The sequence below is a fragment of the Garra rufa genome, chromosome 10, assembly GCF_049309525.1.
Source record: "Garra rufa chromosome 10, GarRuf1.0, whole genome shotgun sequence".
NCBI lineage: Eukaryota > Metazoa > Chordata > Actinopteri > Cypriniformes > Cyprinidae > Garra > Garra rufa.
Genome location: NC_133370.1, coordinates 19,158,899 through 19,182,065, shown reverse-complemented (window position 1 = coordinate 19,182,065; position 23,167 = coordinate 19,158,899). Strand labels below are relative to the sequence as shown.

At 35.4% G+C, this 23,167-nt stretch overlaps 1 protein-coding gene across 1 annotated transcript in view; it reads left to right on the top strand.

The window, feature by feature from the left end:
• Nucleotides 1-23,167, top strand: part of tnr (tenascin R (restrictin, janusin)) — a 70,242-nt gene that overhangs the window by 25,779 nt on the left and 21,296 nt on the right. The window contains 7 exon segments of the mRNA XM_073848703.1: nt 638-727; nt 943-1,206; nt 4,931-5,197; nt 10,882-11,001; nt 11,086-11,204; nt 15,258-15,420; nt 17,771-17,914. Coding sequence (XP_073704804.1) covers nt 638-727; nt 943-1,206; nt 4,931-5,197; nt 10,882-11,001; nt 11,086-11,204; nt 15,258-15,420; nt 17,771-17,914 — 1,167 coding nt within the window.

The following is a 23,167-nucleotide window of genomic DNA, read 5'->3' as shown; positions in this document are numbered from 1 at the left end:
AAAACTGAAATTTAAGATTAAAAAGCTTTAAAATTATTTCATTTATAATAAAACAGCATGGCATCACACATTCACATTAATCATAACATTTTAAATATATAATTTATATACACTCCTTTGGCTGAGAGCTTTTTTTTTATTGCTTTGTCACTACAATGAGTTGAGTTCTATCTTAAGTACATCATAAAGGCATTTGTTTACCCCAAAACAATTCTTATAGGTATTAGTACATAAAGTTTGGATATGCAGTGATACAGACAGTTTTTAATTAACAGCCAACTTTAACACCCTAAATCCTCAGTCTAGGTTCACTGTCTACAACTACTCTTTCAATTTTGCTGGCGTACAGACTTTTTGTAACAGCTTTTGTGCAAGCAAGCAACATTTCTGATAATAAGTGTTAAAAAGAAATTCTTGTTTCACAACTCTGACAGTGCAAGTCAAATCAAGTTGTTTGAGTCTCTCGCTATGTTTTTAATCTTATTATGAACTAATTGTAAACGCCCACACATCTATATTTACCAAAAACTTGAACTTATGTAGCCATAGCAAAATAAATAGCTTATGTGCATAACATATTGCTCATTTTTTTTTAATCACTCTGTTTTACTATTTTATTTATTTTCCTCCTCTTTAGATTTACTGCCTGGAACAGAGTATGGCATAGGAATTTCAGCAGTTCTAGGTGCCAACCAAAGCACCCCAGCAACGATGAATGCCAGAACGGGTAAGGGGAAAGATTATAGGCCTGCCGTTGCCAGTGATATAAATTTGTTTTCAATTGCATGGAGTTTGTATTCCTGCCGCCGACTCGTGCAAATCTGTTTTTGCCAGTAGAACTGATATATGATGTTTGTGATGGCATAAAAATATGCTGAAGGTTTACTGAACCACACATCTTAATATTCCCATTACAAACAGCCATTGTACTCTGATCTTTAGGTCTAGATGTCCCCTTGGATTTGACTGTCACAGCCTCCACAGACAACACCATCACCCTGTTGTGGGGCACAGTGCAAGGACCTATTGATCACTATAGGGTGACCTACACTTCCTCCACTGGAGTCACAACTGAGCTGACGGTGCCCAAGGACGTCAACACCACCACACTGACAGATCTAGAGCCGGGCACCGAGTACACCATTACAGTTGCAGCACAGAGAGGCAGGCAGCAGAGCACTGCAGCTACTATTGATGCCTTCACAGGTAATTTGATTTTTTGGGAAATCCAGTACAGGAGTCACTGTTGAGTATCCAAAGCATTGCCTCATCTCCGCCTTGTGACATATCATGTCAGTTTTGGCCTGAAATCTCGTTAATCTCTCTGATAATTGCATGAGGATTCAACACGGTGTGGATGTAAGACTTTTCATTCATTGTTAACCATGTGTAAAGAAGATACAAAGGCTCCTGTAGATTATTTTTTTGCAGCAGGTTTATTTCTAGTCCTTTCTAATCATCTTTCATTAAAATTCAGCCGTCCATCTGTCCTTTACTCCAGGTTCCTAACCTTTTTTTTTTTCAGCAAAATCAAAGTATTTAATCATTTTACTTATCTTCCTTATGCATTTTTTCAACATTTTGCCTTTATCACTCAGTTGATTTTTATCATATTTCATTACTATTATCCACTTCATTTAATTTCATTAGTTTGATAACTAGTGGTAAGATCATGTAATTGATTTATAAGCATAAAAAATGTATGAAATCAAAATTATCAAATAGAACATCTGTATAGGGCTGTCTATCAATAGATTTTTTTTTTTTAATTGGACACAATAAATTCTTAGGAATTATATTTCCTAAGAAAATAAACGTTATTATGGCAGAGTAAATAATTGAACACACACGATACACAGCCATATCGCACGGGTACAGGTGTGATATTGCATTTATACAACAGTTTGACAACACTAGTGTGTAAATACATTAGAAACAACAATGGAGTGTCTTTACAACCCTCTTTGGTGCAGAACTACTTCCTTCCGCCACGATTCTATTCTCAAGGTGACAGTTTAACAGCTAAGCCCAAGCTTTTATTACTAATTCAAAAACATCACTTTAAAGCAAGTAACGAAAAAATGTTGAGTTGCTTTATTGAAAATCTCTGTATTATGCAGAGTAGAGAATTATGAGAGAAAAATGGACTGAGCGAATGTGATCTACGAGCTCACATCTACGATAAAACCAAAGCAAATTTTTAAATAGACATTGTCTATTAACAAACCGTATATTTGAAGTCTAAACAAGAACATTCTTGCCTAAAAACTCTTAAAACAACATTCTGTGACACAAAAACAGTATCATTAATGAAATTATAATCGATTTGTGCGTCCACCATAACACTCGCTGTGAGAAATACTGTAGGCGGAGTGATACAAACGGTGAAACGGTTGGAGATGCGATATCACTAGAACATCCTCTCAGCCAATCAGATTCGACATTCAACAACCAGAAAGAACTGTTGTACTGTATAAATGAGCAATATCACACAAGTAGGCCTGTGGCCTCATGCCACGGCCGTATCACAGCTGTGCTGATATACAGCCATATCTCACGTCTACGAGTGTGATAATGCATTTATACAAAGGTTCAACGGCACGAGTGTAAATACATAAGAAACAACAATGGAGTGTCTTTAAAAACCCTCTTTTGTGCAAAAATGCTGCCTTCTGCCACTGATTCAATTCTCAGTTTGACATTTTAACAGCTGAGCCCAAGCCTCCATTACTAATTTGAAAACATCACTTTAGAACTAGTAACGAAGCAATGTTGAGTTGCTTCATTAAAAGCTTATTGTATTACTGTATTAAAAGCTCACTGTAATATGTGGAGTATAGTATTATGAGAGAAAGATGGACTGGGCGAGTATGATTATCTGCATCTGATACAGCATTCATTCTTCAGCTCACTCTCATATTCACAATAATACATTAGTTTGAATGTACACTGAGGAAAGCGTTATCTTTGTCGTAACGTTAATATCCTTTCATCTGTTAAAGGTGATTTCTAATGACAGCCCTTCTCAGTGCATTTGTTAGCTGCGTCAAGCTGTTGTTGAAAGTAAAAATAACTTCAGTTTATAACAGTGTTTATTTGTCAATATAAAAGTCTTTACTTCTGATTTGTAAAAAGTGTCTTGTCGCCATCTAATACTGGAACAATTTAACTAAAATCACAATCACAAATGCAGGCACTGTTTCTCAATATTTAACACTACTATTAAATACTAATATTTATATAAAATATTATTTATTGAATAATATTATTTAATAAACAACAACAGCAATCATAAAAAGTTGCTAGGCAATTCAGTCAAAAGTACACAGCCAGCGCTCTGATATACAGCATTGAATTTACATAAACATGATGAGATTTTGCCAAAACTATTTACTCTGGATAAATAGTAGATTAATGAGACTAAAGACTGCACGTTAGATTTACCTAAAACTAATTATATCTCATGTTTAACCACTATGGAGACATCAGAGTCACCAGCAAATTCTATTCTATATAATTCTATATAAGATATGGCTGAAATGAAGCTTATCTCATGCGGGTTCATGAGCGCTGAACGGCTGCTGACACCCTGGAGCTCACATGTCTGAAAACGCAAATTTTCAAATAGATTTTTTTTTTTCACATTATCTTTAGATTTTTTTTTCACATTATCTTTATTAACAAACTGCATATTAAAACTATAAACAAGTACATTCTCACCTGAAAACCTCTTAAAACTAAATTTCGTAACACAAACAAAGTAATATATATTTTTTTAATTATAGTATAGTATCTCATTAGCCAATCAGATTCAAGGACCAGAAAGAACTGTTGTATAAATACACATATATACTGTATGTATGTATGTATGTATATATATATATATATATATATATATATATCAAGTGTGCCGTATTATTATTATTTTTTTCCAAAGTTGGTTTCCATCATATGAGGTAGTTCTTATAATGCTGATTCATGTTCAGGTGTTCGTTTTTCTAATAAGTTCGCTTTTAGGTAGTTATTTAATGCTATAAAAACGGGGTGTGGTGTCATGATTGTGTTTGTGCGATTAGGTCTATATATATATATATACTGTATAATTGTTCTATGTCGACATGCAAATTTACATCTTTAGCTGTTACATCATGTCTTGAATGCCACATTTTGTGTGACCTCTGCTCTCTTTCTGCTCTCATTCTGCACTCTGTCCAGCTGTTTTTAAATCCAAGTGCGCATCCTGTGAGAATGTCTGCTCTCAGTAGTGTGGTTTGGCTTAGCGTGTTGGCGCTAGTCGTGGAATGAAAATGGTACTTCAATGCTTGAATTGCTTCAGTAGCCAAAAAAAGAAAAGAAAAGAAATCCCTTTTTTATGGGATTTACATATCTTATTTAATTCCATTCTTTTTTTTATAATTAATGCACTAAATTAACACATTAAATGGACTGCTTTAATTTTAATGAATTTAATTTATCATTTCTTTCACAAACTTTCTAGAACCCCCTACAGCTATGAGCCCCTTGGGGTTTGAGAATGCTTGAATGAGAAACTCTGCTTCACTTCATATATATCTATATATCTATATCTATATCTATATCTATATATATATATATATTTTAACATCTTTCAGAAAAATAACTCTTCAGACTTTATCTTCTTTATGCATTTCGTCTTTTGTTGTTATCACTCGCTTGCTTTGCCATTCAGTATCAAGATTTGATCATATTTCATCACCATTTCCTGCTTTTCTTTCATTTTCCATCATTCTGACTGGCTGCATCTCTTCTGCAAACTTCATCCAATCGCCTCATTGTTCTTCATTCTTGCACTCTTCTTTCCTCTTTCCTGTGAGGATGTGCCAATCAACTAAGAGATCTTTAATCACGGGAGCCAGCATTTCGTAATATAGTTGTTGTCATTCAATTTCAGGGTTCCGCCCTATCACACAGCTCTTCTTCTCCGATGTCACTTCTGATTCATTGACTGTGGCATGGAGTGCACCGGCACCGCCTGCTGACGCATTCATCTTGAACTACAACGCTCAGGACTCCAGTGATGATTCTGAGATTGCTCTAGACGGCTCCAAAACCAGAATCACCCTCACTGGTCTCCTGCCCTCCAGGCTGTACACTGTTACCTTGGTTACCATGCACGGCAATGTGACCTCAAAGCCGGTTATAGGCTCAGTCGCAACAGGTATTAATACTAATGAATGTGATGTTCAAGGATATAAGTGTGCTTATTTAATGTTTCAAATTTGGTTTTCTCAGTTGATTTTACACTTTCTTTTTCCAATCTAAGGGCAGTGCACTCAAAACAATTCATACTATTTTTTTCAGTCTTATGCAAATTGCATGTATAATTTTTATGAATCATTTCAGTTTGCTTAAAAAAAAATAGTAATGCCATACTCATGGCATGCTTTCAAATAGCATCATATTGATACCTGCTGGGTTTGTAATGCACACAGCACAGGAAGTGTAATTTATGAAATTGCACACACAACTATCATGACTTTGCTATTTATATAGAGTCATCTATGAAAACATATTTGTGATGGTGGCCTATCTATTCTCTATTCGCCTATTCTCCATTTCTGAATCCAGTTGTTGAGTTCATCTCTTTCAGGATATGAAAAGTGTTCAACTGCAGCCTTATGACGAAGTAACTTTTCTTCAAGCAATAAAAGAGACCTGCAGAGATATTGAACTACATTTGTGCTATTCATGGATTCAGCATTCACACTGCTCTTTACTTAAGTCCACCACTTGAGAAAACATATATTGTTTGATGTGAATGAAATTCTCTGGCTTAACAGAAATGAGAAGCTTAATGAATATGCATATTTATAGAAAACGATCTTCATTATAGAGAAAAAAGAAAATTATACTTCACACTGAAGTGCTGTACTGAAAATGAACCATTTTACTAAATTAAGAGTATGTTTGAGTGGTTGTGTTGATTATTTTGAGAGCACTGGCTTTAGTTTGGAGAAATTAATTAAGGAAATCTTAAAACAAGTTAACGTGCATTTTTCCTAGGGTACACTTAAAAGGAATACAGTAGTTTAGCCAAAAATGAAAATCATTTACTCACCCTCAAGTTGTTCCAAACCTGCATGAATTTCTTTCTTCTGTTGAGCACAAAAGAATAGTGTTAATTTTCTTTCAAATCAGTCTTAGTCCTATGTCAAATGTACTTTTTAGACTAAATATTATCATATTTAGTCAACCTTGTCCTGTTTTTTTTTTTTTGTTTGTTTGTTTAGTAAGATTTTAGTAATCTAAACTAAATGTCAGAGCATTTCAGTCAATGAAAACTTTTCACATTTTCATCATCAATTATAATTACATTTGAAACATTTATTTTTACATTTCAGGTAGGAGATTGCTAAACTTTAGTTTACTTGTTTGTTGGTGTTTTCAAATCACTGAAGAGCCAGCGTGTGCGAATGGTTGCCAGATTGCAGAAACAGTAAGCTAAAGTCCAAGCAGAGAATGTGCGCTTAACAGAATCTTGATTTGGGGATTTGAACTATTGAGACATCTGTCAACTACACAGATGAAAGTTTGCATAGTAGAGGCATGCACAGCAATCCGCAATAATATTTTCTCTCGTTTGGTGAAGTTTTAATTTTTTTAAAATACATTTTAGTCCCGTCTTTTATTGTCAGTAATACTACATGTTGATATAGTCACAGTTATCATTTATTGACCTTAGTGTCGCCTCGTCATTGTCTCGTTTAGACAGGAAAAAAGCTTGCTGATGAACATTTTTCGTCATAGTTATGGTTAACGAAATTAACACTGCAAAAGAAGATATTTTGAAGAAAGTTGGTAGCCAAAGAGTTTACTGTAGATTAATAGTAATCACTAAAGAGTGTGCGTATGCACATGGTTGCCAGATACTAAAAAAAAATAAGAAAATCTGGTTAACAGAGAATCTCTGATTTGGGGATTTGAACTCTTGATATCTGGCAACCACACATATGAAAGCTTGTGTAGAAGAGGCATGCACAGCAGTCTGTAATAATATTAAGAGATTTTGGTAAACTTTTAATTTTTTAAGTCTTTTAGCGTCAACAATACTGCATGTTGATATAGTCACAGTTATTGTTTATTGACTCTAGTGTTGTCTCGTCAATGTTTTATTTTAGTCATGGTAAAAAGAAAAAAGCTCACTGACAAACATTAACACTGAAAAAAGAAGATATTTTAAAGAAGGCTGGTAGCCAAAGAGTTTACTGGAGCGTAATAGTAATTCCATTAATTCTAAATCGCAATAATGTTTCCCTATTAAAACAACAGCGGTTGAGTAAGTGCATTTATTAAGCAACCACAATCACAAACAATACTATCAAGATCTCATGACAGAACACAGAATGGGTGAATGACACTTTCATTTAAGCTGCACATCTCACATGGAGATAATTAAACTTCATCTTACTTGTTTGTCAGTGTTTTCAAATCACTAAAGAACAAGCATTTTTGCCAAATGACAAAAATGACGTAAAACGTCAGGAAGAAAATATATCTGTTTAACACAGAATCTCTGAACTCTCTGAATTTGAATTCTTGATATCTGGCAACCACATACATGAAAGCTTGCATAGTAGAGGCGTCTACAGCAGTCCGCAATAATATTTAGTCTTTTTTTTTTTTTTTCAACAAAAATACTGCATGTTGATATAGTCACAGTTATCATTTATTGACTTTATTGTTGTCTCGTCGTCGTCTTGTTTTAGTCATGGGAAAAAAGCTTGCTGACAAACATTTTTTTGTCATAGTTTTTGTTAACAAAATTGACACTACAAAAGAAGATATTTTGAAGAATGTTGGTATGCAGAGAGTTTACTAGAGGCTAATAGTAATTCCAGTAATTCCAAATCTGAAGTGCAAACATGTGCACAAATCAGGCAAAACACCAGGCAGTAAAATGTATCCGTTACCAAAGAATTTCTTTCTGACTTGGGGATTTTAACTCTTGATATCTGGCAACCTCACACATGAAAACGTGTGTAGTAGATAGTCTGCAATAATATTTGGTCTTTTTTCGACAAAAATAAAAAGAGATTTTGGTAAAGTTTTTATTTCTTATAAAGAAGTTTAGTCTCATCTAGTCATTATCATTATCGTCAACAATACTGCATGTTATTATAGTCACAGTTATTGTTTATTGAACTTATTCCCATTTTATTCATGGGAAAAAAGCTCACCGATTAACAGTGTTCATTAACGAAATAAAGACTACAAAAAAAGATATTTTGAAGAATGTTTGTGGCCAAAGAGTCTACTGTGGCATAATAGAGTTCCAATAATTCCAAATGTCAATAATGTTTCTCTATTCAAGCAACAGCAGTTAAGCATTTATTCAGCTACCACAATAGCAAACAATATAGTTAAGTTGTCATGACAGAACATAGTCATTTGAAGATCGCTAAACTTCATTTTACTTGTTTGTCTGTGTTTTTTAAATCACTGAAAAGGGAGCGCATGCACATGTTTGCCAGATTGCAAAAATTAAGCAAAACACCAAGCAGAAAATATATCTGTTTAACAGAGAATTTCTGATTTGGGGATTAAAATGGTGATATTTGGCAACCACATACATGAAATAAAAATTTGTCTCCTTTTTTCGATTAAAATAAAAAGAGATTTTGGTAAAGTTTTAATTTTATAATAATTTAGTAATAAGAATACTACATGTTGATACAGTCACAGTTATCATTTATTGACCTTAGTGTCGTCCCGTCATCTTCTTGGTTTTTTGTCAGTAACAAAAGAATATATTTTGAAGAATGTTGGTAGCTAAACAGTTTACTGTACACATTGTTTCCTATAGTATGGAAAAAAATACTATGGCTACTGTCAACAGTAGTGGAGATTTTTATTTTTGGGTGAACCGACCCTTAAAGGATTCTACGTTTGTGTCAGTAATTTAACAGTTATTTGTGAGCATGCGCAGAACAGGATCTATACCTGCTGGATTTTCTCATTATGATTCCTGCACACAGCTGCACAGCAGATTTTTCACCCTTTTGTGTCTTAATTAATTCAACAGTGTGTAATCCTCCCCTAATTACCTCTCTCTCAATGTGGAGGTGTCAAGAATTATTCAGCTGTTCTGTCAGTGAACTGATATTTGCAGTTGCCAAAGGAGATATTGTCTCGGAGCTATTTCTAAACATAGAAATTAACTCTGCAGCAGGCCACCTGCACAGCAGCCTGATTAGTTAAATAAAAAAAGTTCCAACTTTTTCTTTGCCTCATGATTATTATTTTAATGACGTGATTTGTGCGTGAGCACTTTAAGGACTTGCACCTGTTGTCGTCTAATACTTTATAAAGCCTGTTAGCTTAGAAATGTGTTTAGTACATTTTCAGCATGTTCTCGCTTTAGTTAGAAACCATATTTTCACACATTAGCGCTCCTTTACATTAACATAAGTGAAAATAAGGTTAACATATGCTCAACAATAAGAAATAAATGCAGATGGAACGGGCTAAAAAAAAAAGAAAAAGTTGTTCTTGGTGCCCTTTATACAAAGTCTGAAAATATATTTATTGACTGCTCTGCTGAGTGGAAAATAAAATAAGATATGCATACATGAATAATCACAACTCATTTACTGAGGAATATTTTACCCTGAAAGCATTTAAATGAGGTTGACAACCTGTTTATGAATTGCCACCCATAGTTTATGAATTGAATGCATTAGTCTAATGAATATGCCGAGGTGTGAATGGCTTTCCACTCGTTTTAAGGACTGGCCACTTCAATAACGGCAAGGGTAAATCAGTTTATTTCTATCTCGATTGTCAGAATGCTCCAGAACCACTGTTAGTCTGTTTAACTGTTTTCAGAGGCAGTGTAACCTTTGCTTTTGCAATGCTAAGAGCTATTGGGACAGATAAACAAATCATGAAAGAGTCCCTGCTGGACAGCGGCAGACAATAACAATGCAAATGTCCTTGTGAAGAGTGTCATGTGTCCAGCATACTCATACTCTTCCTCTCTTGGGCCTGTTTGCAAACACAAATAGGAAATAAATTACATGAAAATAGAAAAGAATTACAATGACTATCCCACTGAAATGAATAACAATTAGGGCCCTATGAAATCAGTTTTATTTTATTTTTTCCAAATTTTCAAAGTTTTAATTCCACTTTTCCCCCATTTCAATGGTAAATTAAAAAAGTATTATTCAAAAAATATAGAGAATAAATTGAAATCATGAAACTTACACAATTTAACAGCAATTTAATAAAAGTTTAACAAAAAAGGCCCTATATTTTTTTATTTAAAATTTATTTATGTATTTAGATTGTTCTAATAATTTTTTTCTAGTCAATATAACTTAAAGAATAATGTTTTAATAAGTAGTTTAAGAAGTAGTACTATAATTACATTAGGTAATATATTTCTGTAGCAGTTGCTTCAAGTTAAACCAAACTTTTATTTTGACCGGTTGCTGTGAAGACCTTTACGTTTCAGTTTGTATTTGATATGATGAGTTTTTCTCAAAATAAATGGTAAAATGCTCATGAAGTTAATTTCATAGCAGTTTTAGATATTATGTTTGTGTGTTCATGTACTCATATATTGAAGCGGCAGAGGTTGAAAACTCAGCGAGCATCATGCACACTTCAGTATGTGTGTAGTAAACGAAACCACGTGTCTGCACCATTTACTCACATATAAAGCACACAAAACATGCATTATTCATATTTAAATAGTGTTTTTGTGGCTTAATATACACAGACACTAATCCAACTCGTGTTTGGATTGAAGTGTACTGACCTACTTTTGATGTATTCATCCAAAACAGATGTGCTGTTCAATATTTTGTGGAATCTAAGATACATGTTTTTGTTAATCAGGAATGGACCCTCCCAGAGATATGTCTGTACTGTACGTCACAGAGGAATCTGTAACCATATCATGGATTCAACCACTCGCACCCTTTGATTACTACAAAATGTCTTACCAATCACCAAAAGGTATTTTCTCTGCCTTATACTTAAAGCTTGTCTAATTTAAACAAATTAGACAAATAAGTCAGCATTTGTCATTTGTCATTATAGGTAGGATGGACAATGTGGTGATTGACAATGACGTCACCAACTACACCCTAACCAGCCTCCATCCAGCAATGGAGTATGAGATCAAGCTGAACGCAGTGAGAGGAAGCCAAGAGAGCAAGGTCATCACCTCTACTGTCTTTACAGGTATTTCCATTCGCGTTTGTTACTTATCATACACTACTGTACATTCTCCAGACTGGTGTTCTAATTTACCCTAGGAAATGTATTTTGGTATTTCGCAAAGGATGCGCTCTCATAGCCTCGTTCGTCACAGAACTTTGATTTGATAGAAATATGGATGACAGTCTGAGGAATGATGCACATCATTTACCATGTGATGAGTACCATCTCTCACCCTGTGCGTTCCGCCCGTCCTCTGGGAGGCTGCCAGCCATCTCGCAGAAGTGAAATGAAATTTTACTAATGGAATCAGTGATCAGCAGAGATGCTCACCTGCCATCTTACCTGAACAGCACCACATGGCGGTGACAGGCACATAGTACTATGGGTTATGTCTTATAGTTGACCCAAAAATAGAAATTACCCCATGATTTACGATATATGAATTTCTTCTTTCAGACGAATACGACAGTTATATTTAAAAATGGCCTGGCTCATCCAAGCTTTATAATGGCAGCGAATGGGGTTTATGATTTTGAAGCAAAATAAAGTGCATCCATCAATCACAAAAAGTAGTCCACACAGCTCCGGGGGGTTAATAATAGCCTTCTGAAGTGAATCGATACGTTTTTGTAAGAAAAATATCCATATTTAAATCTTTATAAATCGTAATCTCTAGCTTCTGCTAACTTTCCAGCAGATAATGTTGGACATAGGGGAACGTGGTGATGCACAGAGGAAAGAGCAAAACAAAACACTGGTCATGAATTAGAAGAACAAAATGAGGTTTTGTAAAGAAAAATGTCAGAGGATTTCGATATAAGACAAGAAGAGACTGGTTTTCCTTTGCTGTAAGCAAAACTTGGTTTCCGTGAGACTAGCATATTCTTACCGGAGCTTATGCTACGTGTACGTCATACCTCATCCGCTGGAATGCCACTCTCTCATGAACAGTTAGCGGAAGGTAGAGATATATTCAAGTTTTAACACACCAATTTGCTTCAGACGGCCTTTATTAACCCCTAAAAAGCCATGTGGATTACTTTTTATGATGGATGGATCAATTTTATTGGACTTAAAAATTTTAAACCCCATTCACTGTCAAAGCTGGAAAAACCAGGACATTTTTTAATATAACTCAAATTGTATATACACCTAGGATTGCTTGAGGGTGAGTAAATCATGGGGTCATTTTTATTTTAGGGGGGAACTTTCTCTTTAAATGCACAAACAAGAAAATTTTCATCAGATGCATAAAATGTTGTGCATGAAGTCTCTACCTCTGTTGATTAATGCAGTTTATTATTCTAATAAGGTTTATTCTAAGTAGTGTATAATTTTTAATGTAGTATTTTTTTATTAAAAATACATATGATTAAGTAAAACAGTATCTAATATAAAAGGTTAAAAAATACACAAATAAGAACATACAGTGCCTTGCAAAAGTATTCGTGCCCCTTTATTTTTATTCACATTTTGTTAGCTTAGGAGCATTCATGTTGCTTGTAGATGTTACTACAGTTTGAGTGAAGTTAACCTGTGTCAAATTCAATTAAATGGGCATGATTTGGAAAGGCGCACACATCTTCTTAAAAGGTCTATTAGCTGAAAATGCATATAAGAGCCAAAACTTTGCGGTAAAAAAAAAAAAAAATGCCTGTAGAGCTCAGAGACAGGATTGCATCAAGCCACACATCTGGGGAAGAGCTTAGAGAAGAAAAAAAAATCTGCTGCAGGGAAGGTTTACAGAAGCATGTAGTCTCTGTTTCCCTTAATGGAAGACGTTGGAAACAACCACGACTCTTCTTAGAGCTGGCCCCCTGGCCAAACTGAGCAATTGATGGAGAAGAGCCTTGGCTAGAGGGGTGACTAATAACCTGATAGTCACTCTAGTTGAGCTCCATGATCATATATGCAGATGGGAGAAACTTACAGATGGACAAACATCACTGCAACACTCCACCGATCTGGGATTTATGGAGGTGTGGCAAGACTTAATCCTCTCCTCAGTGAAGACACAAGAAAACAAACTTGGAATTTGCAAAAAAGCACCTAAAGGAACCTTAGCCTGTGAGAAACAAGATTCTGTGGTCTGATGAACCTCAATTCCAAGCATCATGTTTGAAGTAAAACAGGCACAGGTCATCACCTGCAGAGTACCATCCCAAAAGTCAAGTGTGCTGGTAGTAGTCTCATGCTGTTGGGCTGTTTTACAGCAGCAGGGACTTGGGGACTCGTCAGAGTAGAAGAAAAGCTTCAAAAAATATGCAGAAATGCACCAAAATATTGAGAGTGGCAAAGCCAAAGCCTAGGCTTGGACCCAATCAAACATTTCTGGAGAAACCTAAAAATATCTGCCAGACCCCATCCAAGCTGACAGAGCTTGAGAGGTGAAGAGGTGAGACAAAGAATGGCAGATAATGTTGATCATACCCAAAAAGACTTGAGGCTGTAAAGGTGCTTCAGCTAAGTACTGAGGGTATGAATACTTATGCAATGTACTTATTTCAGTTTTTTTTATTTTTTTGTAATACATTTATGAAGTTGTGACAATTCTGTTTTTGTTTTGTCATTACGGTGCATGGAGTGTAGATTGATGTGGGAAAAAAAGTAATTTAAAACAGTTTAAAATAAGGCAGCAACATAAAGAATTCAAAAAATGAAGGAGTATGACTACTTTCGCAAGGCACTGTATGTTGTTAGCGAATGAGGCCCAGTATTACAAAAGCCAAGTGAACCTGTTTTCAGTGTATTGCTTTAATGTTAAAAGCTTATCTTCAGAATAGAATTGTGCTTTAGATTTAAATATAGGGATATTTAACTTTGTGTCTCAATAGACTAGTTTCTGGGAACAGTCTTTGTTCCAGCTGTGCATTATATCACTGAAATGAATTAATTAGTCTGGTAGTCTAGGAAGTTAACTAATTAGTCATATCATTTGATGTAGTACAATAGAACAAAGAGATGCTGGCCTTTGCTTAAACACTGCTGACTTGCTTAATAACTAGGTAGGAAGTGTTTGCCTATACATCAAAACACAGCTACACTCCCCATCGCAGCTTAAAGCCTGACAGTTTTGTTCAAAGCTAATAAAAATATGACAGGCAAACAATCTCAAGCTGCCCGTGTTGACAGCAATCTTGCCAATGCTGTAACAATGCAAAGCGACAAGCAGCTCTTTTAAAAATCCACCTTTTGGAAACAGCTTATTATTAATAGGATATAGAAAACACTGTGGCTCATTTCAGCTGTTATGTAAAGGGTGACAAGAGGGGTTGATGAAACATGATGGATCTGGTTCAGAGCTATGTTCTGGTTCACAGCTCTGCCTAATGACCTGCTGAGGATCATCAAGTTCACGTTCACTGCATAAGGGAAAACTGATATTCTCCTCCTAGTCTGTCAGCGTAGGGCATGTCAAGACTTGGTAAAGCTGATAGAGGAGAAGGTGCGATGGGGAATTGGGAGATTTTGCCTCTGAACTGCTGTCAGGCAGGAGAGATCAGCTTCTCTGGAAGGTTGTGAGAGGCCTAGAATTTCTTGGAACAAAGTCAATGGCGCCTAATGGAAGGGTCAGCTCTCTACAGCTGTAGAAGTGATATGGCTATTGCCAAAGAGGCTGGCAGAACAAAAATGCGCGTAGGACAGGATGGAAAGATGGTAATGTGCGATTACAGTCCGCTGACCTCATCTAAGAGGACGTACGCCATAGTGCAAATCGGAGAGTGAGATTTTTCCTGTCTGAAAAAAGAAAGGCCATCTGTGAAAGTCACAGCATGGATAGAGGATTACGGAGAACAACATTTCTCATTACTCCCTTGCATAGAAATGCTGTTGAGAATGAGCTCTGCACACATTTGACTGTCTAATTTCCCCCTCGATGTCAGCTAATTAAGGAAATTGTGATCTTCTCCAGCCAGATAATCACAACAAATTAGTTCCAAGCTGCTGAGGTGCTCTATTTTTAAATTGCCGGTGAATATCGTTTGCACAGGGAAAAAAAAATGTGAAGATGAGACTGCTGCCAGTTACCTTGGCCAAGCTTATCTCAGACTGTCTGTCTGTAACTTGCACGTAATCCTCTGTTCCACACAGCTATGGACATGCCAATGGAGCTCACTGCGTTGAATGTTACACCTCAGGGGGCTCTGCTACGTTGGAACCCCCCTGTTTCCAGTGTTGATAACTACGTGCTCACCCTCACCCGGAACCAAGGTATGTGGAGACCTGATGAAGAGAAACAACTCTGTGTCAATCCTTTATCAGCATCTTTAGCAGCTATAAATACTAAATAAAATGTAATATTTTCTCACTGGACAAAGATATGCTGCTTTGCAATTTCAGGTTTGTGTGTGGCAGGGACAAAGCAATACAGATATGCAAATGGATCTCACTAATGGCAATAATAAAATGCAATTAACCATATTATCATGCATAGTTGGGATAGCAAAATGAATTGGCTTATCGGCTCTTAAAAAGGGGGAAGAGAATTTCGTGTAATTTGTTGACATCAAAGAGTCACATCCAGGCAAATTTTTGCCTGAATGCATCTGTAACTTGGTGGATGCTAGCCAAATTAGGTAGGTGCCAACGTGGACCAGTTACTTGGCATCCTCACATATCATTAGCAAATCTGTGCAAGGTGAAAAGAAATAAATGAACAAATAAAAATGCAACCCAAACTAGTTACTACAGTTAGGATAAACATGCATTTGTGAATTTTTCTGAGAACATCCAAAAGGTATTTACACAAAGTCATTTACACAAAGAAAAACAAATGTGAAGTTCTGTCACAAAACTCTAGATGGCGCAGGCTGATGGGTCATTAATGCGAACTGATGATATTCACAGCATTAATCTACTTGGCACAAGCTGACTGGTTCAAAAAAAACTTAATACGTTCCTCTGAAACCTTCCACCTCCCCAGTTCCACCTGTATAGATCTGCTGCATGTTACTATATATGCTATTTGTGCAGTAGTAGTATGTCTTAAAAACTCACAGCACCATGTCGTGTATTTATTGGCAGTAGTAAGATCATGTGCTTGCTTTGCAGCAATACAGCAATAACCAACAACAGCAGCAATTCAGCAGCATTGCAGATCTATTCTGCCAAGACCAAATACATTAACACTGTCATATCCACTACCATGCTGAAATCTTCAGAGAGTTGCCAATGATAGAATTTTAAATATGACTATAACAGAAACTATCAGCATCCACACCAACAGACAATAATTCAGACAAAAATCTTTTTTTTTTTTTAATATAATTTATAAGAATATGCATAGTTATGTCATCTGCCACCTGTCTCTTTAAAAGCACAAGCTCTTTAAACATGAGTGGTTTCTGTTTGGCTGTCAATGTATTTATGGTGCATCAGCTGGAAAAAAAAAATGTTGAAAGTGTTGTGGTCGTTGTAGTGTGGAAATCCCAAAACTTACTTAATTAGAACATTATTAACTCTTTACAGATATAGTTATCATTACACTTGATGTATCTGTGTGAACAGGTCTTAAGAAACCAAAATTGCCATTGATGGCAATAGTTGTTTATTATGGTGGTACACATATTTTGTACATTAAAACTTATGTCCAATGTTGGGGAAAGTTACTTTTAAAACTAATGTTTATAATATTACTAATATTACAATATTGTGTTACTTCCTTAAAAAGTAAATAATTTCGTTTAATTGCATTGTTACTTTTTCTAAACTGGCCTTGTTTGTTTTTAATAAAAAAAGTTATATTTTGGCAAATTCAGCAATTAAAAAAACAAACAAATGTGATGTTTATCTAAAGTCATTTTTGCTTATTAGCATGGTTGAATTGGATCATTGGTTAATACAATATTTGCATTATTTACATTTTAATGATTGCAAGTTTGTGTAATATTCTGTGTTTGCATTTCACTGTTTTAATGAATTTTAGGGAACCCTGGATCTGTAAATGCAACTCCTGATTTCTCTCAACATGGGAACATGAGAACTGTCAATCAATAGATGGGAATCAGAAAAAATAGCGTTACTTATTTGGAAAAGCTACTCAGATATTTTCTTGATAGTAATTTGAAAAGTAATGCGTTACTAGTTATTATATATTATTTACATAACGCGCATTACTTTAGTTTTCTAAAATGTTAGGTTCAAATATGCAAATGAGACTATATTATATATGAACAAATCCCTATGTAAAAACCTTCAGAAGACAGACAGAAATAAAAATGTAAAGTTTGGTTTGTGTAAGTGTTACTGAAGTGGAGATTTATGGCTCGGTGGGAGAAAAAACTCATTTTGAGAAAATGGCCTTTAAAAATATGGATTGCAATTGAAATCTATTAACACAAATAGATAAAGTGCTATAAAAGAAACACTTAACAGTGTTTTTTGGGTGTTTTCTTTCCACTAGTCTGAAAAAAACACTTGGGAAAAACCAAAAAGCCCAAAATCTCAAACTTGACAGGTGCATGAAAAAACAGTGTTTTTGCCTGCAGTCTCCAATAATATTTGCAGATAAACTCTGGCAGTTTTTCACTTGCTTCTGCACTAATGGATGTTATCTTTCCAGTTACAGCAGACACCTTCTTAGTGGAGGGTAACAAGCAGGAGTACCAGCTGAGTCAGCTCATCCCCAGCACCACCTACTCAGTGGCTCTTTATGCCACTAAAGGTCCTCTCACCAGTGGCACCGTCATCGCCAACTTTGTCACACGTAAGTGCTCTATCTCTGTTCCCCGTGTTCTAATTACAGGGGGGATTGAGGAGGTCAAGACCCTCTAGTTCCAGTTATACTCCCCTTGTTAACTCAAAAACAGGCGTAATGGCCTTTACCACAGTTGCAGAGGAAGGTTGAGCTCAGGTAAAAAAAAGAGTAGTGGAGAATCCAAGAAGAGTCCAAACAAAAGATAATGTGTATAACTGCATTAGCCATGTGACTAAACCAAACCTGAAACATTTAAAGTAATACATTAGATACTGGTAAAATAAAACACTTGAGATGAAGACAAGAATTTTTTATAGGGGTCATCAGATGCAAAATACACTTTTACATGGTGTTTGCATATAAATGTGTCTTAGCAGTGTGTGGACACAACCACCCTACAATGATAAAGATTCATTCACTCCTTTTTTTTAATCCCCCAAAAACCTAAACAGTCTCAATTATCAAGTTGTTTTGATTTCAGAATTAGAATCAGAATCAGAAATCAGGTTTATTGCCAAGTGTGTTCACACACACACAAGGAATTTGTCTTGGTGTTAGGAGCTTCCGGTACAGAAAGTACAAACATATTTTCTGAGCAATATGCAGCAGTAGTGACAACAATGTCTCATAAGCAATCCGGGTGTTTTTTAGTTGGATATAAAAGTGAAGAGTCTTTGTTTTGTTTCAATGTCAGAGACATACTGGTTTTTGATGGTAACGCACCATCCAATACGCACACCAAAAAAAGGAAGAGATGGGTGGAGTGAGCAGTGGCTCTTTATTTAAAGAGACATGCACTGAAACTGTGAACAGAGCGGTTTTTGACCAGTTAAAAAGGGTGTTAAGGAATTTTAACCAAAGTATGTTGTAGACATTTAATTTCTTGAATGTGGTAGTTGTGTTGCTGTATATGAAGTGTCAGAAAGCTCTCATATTTCATCAAAAATATCTTAATTTGTGTTCCAAAGATGAACAAAGGTCTTATGGGTTTGGTATGACATGAGGGTGAGTAATTAATGACAGAATTTTCATTTTTGGATGAACTATCCCTTTAAATATAATTTGAATACTGGGAAAGAGTAAAGAAGTTTTAATAACCATCAAATCATAGTATTTTCCACTTTAGTGCTATGTTTCTCAATCCTGCTGCTGATTGCCTACAATTTAGGCGTTTCACTAACCTGATGCACCTTCACAATGTCTCCAGGTCATGGAGCTCTGTACTAATGAGGTGATGAGTTAAATCAGACATCCAAAATGTGCTGAGATGAGCAGGATTGAGAAACACTGGTTTAATGGCAGTTAAAGTTGATTTCATTCAGTATTATCTACAACTTTTCCAGTATTTAAATTTGATTGGATGATCAGCGTCCCAAGAGTGCTGATATTTAACCTATGGTTAAATTACCCAAGACATTTGGTAAAACAGGACTCATGCTTTAAATATTCAATAGACAGCTACAAGATTAAGCACTTCTCTAATTATACTATTATCCTCTTCTAGTTTAGCATAGATGAGATTCAGATGTGAAGCAGAAACAAGGCCGTGACTTTATTTTTGTAGTTTGTATAACAAAATCCTGAAGTCAGCAATGTTCCAATTCCCACGTGAGAACATAGAGGAGATCAGCATCACTACCCATCTTTCCTCACAGTAAGGCTGTCCGCAGAGAGAGGCGAACTGTCTTTCCCACACAGAAGACTGAACTAGAACAAGCAGCGGTTTCGTTTCAAGCTGCTTTATTCTGCAATGCAACTTTCAGCTCATCTATTAAAGGGGAGGTGGAGCGGCGGACCGCTTTCAGATGCATTAGACCTCAACTTTAATCAAACGGCCCTCCCAGAATACTTCATTAGTTTGGATTGTTTAGAGGAAATTAATTTGCACATAAAAGTGTCACAGGCCATTGGCTTCGCAACCTCGGTGCCAGCTCAGTGACGTGCAGAATCTTGACACATAATCGCTTGATGAGGTTTGTTGTGTTCATTTGCCTTCAAACTTTTTTTTTCTGGCTACTTAATGACAATTTAATTCGGAAACAGTTCTGCTCTAATAACAGTGGATTTAGATCCTGCCATGCTCTGATAAAAATGTTTCATTGCCTGCAATGCCTGAGAAAACTTCTCTGAAATTACCATCCTGCGGTGTTTAAGAATCTGCCAGCTCCCACCCTGAGGGAGGTGAAGTGTCATAGATGCATCATTTTGGCATTTATGAGGAGGCTTATGGAAGCTTAAGGGGATAATTAAGATGACAACAACTAACAAATTTCATGCCTATTTCAGGATTAGTGCTGTCTGTCATTTTGATTTAGATTACAGTTATAACTTCATCGTTAAAGAGATTAAGGTGAGGACAGGAATATGAATGTGCTCCTTGGATGTGCACATGAGCATCTCTCTCCATTTCTCCACGGTTGCATTTCATTCTCGATAGGTGCACTTTGTTAGTTTGCCTGCTCAGTCAGTTTGAAGTAATGAGAAATCAAGAGCAGAATGTTTAGCCGTGTCTGTTAAAATGTTTTGAACGTTTCATATACAGTTGAGGTCAAAAGTTTACATACACCTTGCAAAATTATTTTGCCAAAATAAGAGAGTTCATACAAAATGCATGTTATTTTTATTTAGTACTAACCTGAATAAGATATTTCATGTAAAATGTGTTTACATATAGTCCACAAGAACAAATAATAGTTGAATTTATAAAAAAAAAGGACCCCATTCAAAACTTGATTCTTATACCCGAATGATTCACAGACGTTTTTTTTTTTTTTTTTTTTTTTTTTTTTTAGTGAAACTTGTTAATGACCTTGTTTGTCCTGAAAAGTTAAACTGCCCACTGTTCTTCAGAAAAATCCTTCAGGTCCCACAAATTCTTTGGTTTTTCATCATTTTTGTGTATTTGATCCCTTTCTAACAATGACTGAATGTTTTTGAGATCCATCTTTTCACACTGAGGACAACTGAGAGACACATAAGCAACTATTACAGAAGGTTCAAATGTTCACTGATGCTCCAGAAGGAAACACGATGCATTAAGAGCCGAGAGGCACTTTGACTTTGAATATCAGGGTAAATTTACTTTTTTGTTTTCTCATAAACATGGAAGTATCTTCTGTAGCTTCTGAAGGGCAGTACTAAATAATAAAAAAAGATATTTAGGCAAATAAGAAACATTTTTCTTCATTTTGTTCAAAAGTTTACACCTCTGGCTCCTAATGCATTGTTTTTCTTTCTGAAACATCAGTGAGCGTTTGAACCTTCTGTAATAGTTGCATATGAGTTCCTCAGTTGTCCTCAGTGTGAAAAGATGGATCTCAAAATCATACAGTCATTGTTGGAAATGGTTTAAATACACAAAAATGCTGAAAAACCAAAGAATTTGTGGGATGTAAAGAATTTTCTGAAGAAAAGAGGACAGTTCATTTGTTTAGGACAACCAAAGGACTGGTGAACAAATATCACTAAACGAAAAGAAAAAAAATACAGCTGTGGATCATTCAGGTGACAATTCAGTATTAAGAATCAAGTGTATGTAAAGTTTTGAACAGGGTCATTTTTATAAATTCAACTATTACTTTCTCTTGTGGACTATATGTAAACGTCTTTAATAAAAAAAATATTAAAAAAAAAAAATAAAAAAAAAATAACATGCCTTTTGTATGATTCTGCAAGGTGTATGCAAACTTTTGCTCTCAACTGAATATAACTACCATTCAACAGTTTGGGTTGGTAAGATGTTTTAATGTTTTTTGAAAGAAGTCTCTTATGCTTGCCAAGGCTGCATTTACTGTATATGTGTTTATCTTAATATATTCTCGAATGTAATTTATTCCATTTATTTTCATCAGCCATCAGTCTTTAGTGATTTTTTGCAAATCGTTCTAATATGCTGATTTGGTGCTCAAGAATCATTTTTTATTATCAGCGTTGAAAACTGTTTTGCTGCCTAATACATTTCCCAGTATTTTTTGGTAATTAGAAAGTTATTTAGGGAAATGGATTTATTTGAAACAGAAATATTTTGTAACATTTTTGGACAATTATAAATGTCTTTACTTTTGATAATTTATTGTGCATGTGAATAGAAATGCATAATGACATTTTTAATAACAATCAGTCACTAAAAAGGTGGCAGAAACGTGATCTTATAAACTGACATTGTCATATTTTCTTATATACACAGTCAACCACCAAGAAAACTGCACACAAATCTCATTACAAAAACATAGCCACCTTATTCTTCCTCATCCGTATCCAGTTATTTTAAGCTGTACAAAACAGCTCATTTTTCTGCTTGATATAGCAAATTGGTGTGTCTTACCATATTATTTTAATGTATTATCTTAATTATGAACACACTGGTTTGTAGTGCAAACAGTTTTACCGTTTACTGCACGTTGTTATTCATCTCATTATTTCCCTATAGCAGATAATGAACCAAAAGTCTCGCCCATAGGCTTACTTCCGCATCGAAAAATTAGGTGGATAGTCAAAAATATATTATCTACAGACAACATATTTGATATAATACTGGATCTCACTGCATATGTATGTTTAATGTTCTGAAATGACTTTCCACACCTCCATAGCTAGATAGTTTTGCATGTTTCTTATTAAAATGTTGTCTCTTCTGCCAGTGCAACAAAGCATTTCATATCTAAGGCATTTCATATCTTCAGTTCCAGGGAATGAGAGGTAGGATCTGAAAAGAAGAGCTCTGTTTTTTTAACACACTGGAAGAAAATAAAAAAAAAAAACTAAAAAAAAACAATGCATCCAGTTTTCTGCACATAGACAGCGGATGATGCCTTTTGAAGACATGTAAAGAAGCATCAGCATTTGTAGTATGATAGAAAAGTGTGTATGTGTGTGTGTGTGTGTGTGTGTTGAGCTAGTGTGCTGACGCTCTGCTGGAGGGAGAGTGGCATGTTGACTGATAAGAGATCACATTGAGAGACAGGACGCCGGTGAGCACATACTAATTGTCTTCCATCTGAAGTGAATCTGTCACTGTGCCTGACACACACACTACATGCAACCATGTGATTTATTTTGTCCTGAGGCTAGCGACCAGCTAACATGCCTCCAGCGGGTGTGCTGACACAGCTCCAAACATACACACTATACACAGACAATAGCAACCGATAAAGAAGAAAACACAGGTGAATGTCAGTTGGGGGATGGTCAGTTTAAACCTGCTCTGTTAGTGTAGCTGGTCAGTTTAAACCAAGCGGGTCTAAAATATTTGTAAATTACAAA